Genomic DNA, 5,657 nt, shown 5'->3' on the forward strand with positions numbered 1-5,657 from the left:
CACTGATTGGTCAGAATACAGTTTGCAAAACCTAGCACTCTGGAGCCTACCCAGCTGTATTTATAGCACAGAATCAATCATCTTGCTACAGTCAAAAATTGTGAAGCATGACTGTCAACACTACTACATGAACCCGAAGATTGCAGAATTCAATGCATGAAAGTACTAGTTCAATCAGAATGAATATTTAACATTCTACTATTTCATTTTATTTTATTCATTATAATATATTATCTTATAATATATCATTATAAGATTGTAAATAAAACGTGAAAATCAGACAAGGTTGGAATTCTTTTTATTAATATATATATATATATATGTATAAATCAAAATAAGCAACAAGATATCAATTAATGATGCAGTAATATCGTTCAAGAGGCTCCATTTAATTGAACAATGCAATCATTACATCAATTTAAATGCAGTACCATCGTCTGCTGCACAAATAAATAAATATAACTTTAATCAGTCGGACACATTATTACAAGTTTTCTCAAATACTTTAACAGAGCAAGAAGATGGAAGAAATTCATGTTGTCCCCATTATAGCTAAGAATAGACTGCACTTCCAAGAATCGCATGAAGCTCATTGGGGTTATAGCTTGTAAATGATTGTAATTAATTTCTAATTCATTTATCTCTTTATCAACCACTAAATCTAAGACTAGAAGACTGGGTCTCTTTTGAATAAAGGGTAAGGGTGAGTTGACTGCTCATGGCTAGGTATGGTCATAAATATCATCATATCTACCCCTTTTCCTCAGGGAGGAAAGTAGACATTAGGAGTAGTTGATTAGATATAAAGTAACTATCTATAAAGAGGGGCTGAGTAGGGGAAGACTTTAAATAATGATGTTAATTACCAGTTAAACGGGCAAGACGCTAAGGAATCTAGGAATTTAATACAGAGGAATTGTTTATCTTGAGGCATTATGGGTGATTGTTTATAAACAATATTGTTATGTTGCATGAACATAAATTTAAGATTCTCAAAATGATATCATAACCAAAATAGGTAAAATGTGTATACATATCAATTATAAACATTAAAAAGGAAAGATTACATAGAATTATTTTAATATTCAGTCGTGTACTAAATAACTTGGAAAGATAAACATGCTATCTATATATTAATTTTAAGCCACGAATCAGAAAAGATGAAGATGTGTACAGATCCACACACACACATACACAAATATTTATAAGTTTATATGGATATAGAATAACCATCTCGCATAGATTTAAGTAACTGAAACATATCTATTTAAGAAGATTAACAATTCATAAGGGATAAGAGGGTAATACGTAAGGGTATCAAAATAAGAAAACAAAATAAGACTTTATAGAAGATAATAAGAAATACATATAACCTACATTTACAGAGACAGGGAACTAAACTTTGAGGTGGGGAAGAGATAAAGGTAACCTGAAAAGTGGAGGTAGTAGGTATGGATGTAGTGAGGGCAGTTAAAGGCATTCAGACCGAAGATAATTTTAAAGTTGTAATGTTACACGTGCTATTGTATATATGATTTTATAGTTTCTAGGGATCATATAATTTAGTCGAGAGAAGACTTACATTCCTGGTGGGAAACTATCAAAGTGCACTAAACAAGCTATTGAAGTCTTGAAGAAGCGAATGAACTGAAATCCTCGCAGGTGTGCAAGAAAAATGCTGCGGATATTCGAAATCCTCAATACACAGGTTTCACAAAGAAGATTTAAAGCTAACTGCACACAAAAAACTATTCCAGCAGTTAATTTCAGTAGCTTCCAAGAAGAAACAGCTCGACAGGGGTAAAACCATGTTAGAAAAGAATGAAGCTAAAAAAGTGTTGGCCTGGTCTGACGGGAAGATTTTCACTGTGAAAGCAGTTACCAACAGGCAGAATGACGGGATTTATGCACGTAATGCAGGAGACTTCTCCAAAAGTAGCAGGCGTCATTTACGCCATCAAAAGTCATCTTCACTCATGGTGTGGGCCGCAGTTGCATTTGATAGCTCTAAGTCTCTCTTGATCTTCATCGAGGCTGGCGTTAAGGTCAACGGTGAAGTTTATGTGGAAATGTTGGATGAGAAAGTGTTACCCTCGGGAAAAAAAACATTTGGTGACCGTTACATCTTCACTCAAGACTGGGTTCCGGATCACACATCCAGATTGACAAAGAAGTCGTGCCAAGAGCATTTCAGCGGTTTTGGGGACAAGAAGATATGGCCTCCCATAACTCCAGACATCAGTCCCATGGACTTTCCTATCTGGTCTATCTTAGAGAGTAACGTTTCTGCTAGCCCCTATTCAAATGTGTCAGATCTGAAGAAAGCCCTTCTGTCTTCATGGGTCAAGTTGAATCAAGAGGCGGTAGGGCGCTCATGAAACTCAAGTGACCACTCATTTGCAGGCTATGATCAAGATGTAAGGTGGTCATTTTGAAATGTAATTACTGCAATGGATTGACAATTTACATTAGATCGCATGTGCCAAATTTCATTATCCTACTTTAAATATATTTTGCATAATGAGGAAATATCCACGGGTAAATGTTTTTGGGACACCCTGTACGGGTACCGAACCTCTTATCTGGAAACTAGAAATCCGAAATTATCCGGCTATTTTTGAAACTAGCTAGCTTTGAATTTCGCTGTTGTAGTTTGCCGCGCGGTCGCTTTCTTTTAGTTTCAATGTCGTATGTGTCATACCAAGCCAGTTCCCGTGTAACTACTTTAGAAATGTATTAATTTGTACATGTTATACAATTTTATTCTTTACTTTTCGTTTTTTATTTCATATTTTCAGTATATATTTAGCCTGTGTCCCAAAAGTCCAGAAACCTGGACCACTTCCGGTCCCAAGATTGCCGGATAAGAGGTTTGGTACCTATATATATATACATATATATATACATACATACATACATACATACATATATATATATATATATAATATATATATATATATATATATATATATATACATGTATGTATATATATCTATATATATATATATATATATATATATATATAAAATAAATATAAGAGAGTGGTCACTATATGGCTCACTCTAGCACCAGTTAATCCAAAATGTTTCAACCACAAAAAATACATGTATATATATATATATATATATATATATATATATGTATATATATATATGTATATATATATATATGTATATATGTCTGTATATATGTATATATGAATGTGATCGAGGAAGACTATTATTAACCAATTAAGAATTTTGTGCACTCAGACAAATTCATATATTCTACATTCGTGATTAATGAGCCCAGCTTTTCGTAAACATACACGTCCGCAGTTATTGCAGACGAAGCTTCGTCCATTCACTATTCTGGTGGTATGTTTTAAATCAGCTGACTTAGATTCTGCATGAAAATTTCGTGTTCTTTTTAAAAATACTCACGTTTTGCTTTATTTGTTTCCTCCTTGGGGTCAATGCAAACAGAGCATTCCAACCTGACACCCCATATTTCATATGCCTTCAACAAAGCCTTTCCGCAATGCTTAAATCGTAGTTTTGATTGCCGATGGGGTACCTTTCCAGTAGCAAGTTCACTATATAGCTTTTGCGTGTGCTGCCGATGAAGACAAAATTGTATCCCAGTTTCATCACTGTTTCTTCAACTAAGGTAGATGGCTTCACCTATCGATTTCCTGGTGCTGGCTGTTATATTCTTATCCAGGCTAATGTTGAGTCCAAATGTCTTTGGAAATGTAGAAATATGACCAATGAGAATTTGCACGTATCTTTAACTTTATGAGTAACTAAGTCACAATCATCCTTATAAAGGAGTCCACGGATAAGAAACTGAAAAACTTTTCAATTGGGAGCAAGTCAACGCAAGTGGAAGAGACGGCTAGAAGATCAGTACCTCGCATATATCTCGGAAGAGCAATACACTGGGAAGGCATAAGTGAAAATAACAGCAAAATACAAGGACAAGTGAGTTGGTGTAAGGATGTCACTTTGATGACAGCATGCTCTACAAGAATAAATCCCGACATGCCACCAGCATCGTTGACCCATGCTTCTACTCCATTATGAAATAAATTAGTATCTCAGATAACCAAGTCATACAGGGGTCCGGCACCTGCACGCGTATGTGTCTGCGAAGATGTGCAAAGAAGAGTAAACAAATAAGGCAAAGAATCGGATTTACGCTGTAAAGTTAAAAGAGCGTAGTAAACACAATTGTTTATTATGGAAATTATGTTTCTGATAGTTCAGCGTAATTGAGTTATTGTAATCCGATTCATTTATTAATCCAACGCCACCCTCTTATGATTTATATTTTTCATATTTGAATAATGTTTTTATAAATTTTTGGCGCATGTAAAAAATGTCCGTCTTCCACTTGTTTACACAATCTATATCTATATATAAAAATAATTGTGTTTCAGCCATGACCACAAACACGCACACACATACATTCTGTCTCCGTTACTCAAGTTTCCACCTTTCCCTCTCTTCCCCTTTCTTTCTTTATTTTTTCTTTATTTCTGCTTCTCTCTCTCTCTCTCTCTCTCACACACACTCACACTTTTTTTTAGTTTTTATATTTTGTTTCCATAATGACCCACCCAAGATACAATACGCACACACACATGTATATATATATATATATATATATATATATATATATATTCAAATGTATTCATATACACATATGTGTGTTGTTTGTGTGTATATATACATACATGCATTTATGCATAGCCTGCTTACCAACCACATGGTCCTGGGTTCAGTGGGCAAGTGTCTTCTACTATAGCTTCGGGCCGACCGAAGCCTTGTGAGTGGATCTGTTAGACGAAAACTGGAAGAAGCCCGTCGTATATATATGTGTGTGTGTGTGTGTGTGTGTGTGTGTGTGCGCGCGTGTGTGTGTGTATGTGTGTGTGTGTGTGTGTTTATATGTTTGTGTGTCTGCGTTTGTCCCTCCAACATCGCTTGACAACAGATGCTGGTGTGTTTACTTCTCCGTAACTTACCGGTTCTGTAAAAGAGACCGATAGAATAAGTACTAGGCTTACAAAGAATAAGCTCTGGTGTCCATTTGCCCGACTAAAGGCGGTGTTCCAGCATGGCCGCATTCATATGACTGAAACAAGTAAAAGAGTATATATATATATATATATATGTACATACATTTTTACACGCATATGTATATATAAAAATACAGTCGTACATACGCGCATCAGCGCACACGGATGGCTATTGTGTGTGTGTCTGAGCATCCACCACTCTGGCCTTACTCTTACTCCAGTTTTCTTGCCTTTACTTTCTCTCTAACTGTTTATTTATCTCCACCTACGCTGCTATATGTTTATATCTGTATCTACACGCATACACATTACTTTCAATAGATTTAGTTCTTCCTGATTCGCTTATGCACTTCATTTTCTCCAATAAAATTAGTTATTTTATTCTCATTTATTATAATTATTATTCATTCTATTTGTTGTTCTTAACCTTTCATATTTATTTTCCTTTACTATTGGCAGTGTATAGCTTTCATACTTCAACATATTTATTATAAATCGCAGTTTTCATATTTTTACTTAACTATATACTAGAAAGCCTAGAATTTTCTCATTCTTTTCAAGATAGCTTCCAGATAATTGATTTATTTTAAACAGT

General features: G+C 34.7%; 1 protein-coding gene across 1 annotated transcript; it reads left to right on the plus strand.

The window, feature by feature from the left end:
* Positions 1 to 1,808: 1,808 nt before the first annotated feature.
* Positions 1,809 to 2,378, plus strand: LOC115225783. The gene has a single exon (XM_029796739.1). The coding sequence runs from the start codon at positions 1,809 to 1,811 to the stop codon at positions 2,376 to 2,378; it is 570 nt and encodes a 189-aa protein (XP_029652599.1).
* The last annotated feature ends 3,279 nt before the right edge of the window (positions 2,379 to 5,657 follow it).

The sequence above is a fragment of the Octopus sinensis genome, linkage group LG2, assembly GCF_006345805.1.
Source record: "Octopus sinensis linkage group LG2, ASM634580v1, whole genome shotgun sequence".
Taxonomy (NCBI): domain Eukaryota; kingdom Metazoa; phylum Mollusca; class Cephalopoda; order Octopoda; family Octopodidae; genus Octopus; species Octopus sinensis.

Excerpts from the sequence above, each read along its gene's own strand:
- LOC115225783 (XM_029796739.1), top strand. The coding sequence starts at position 1,809 with ATGTTAGAAAAGAATGAAGCTAAAAAAGTGTTGGCCTGGTCTGACGGG.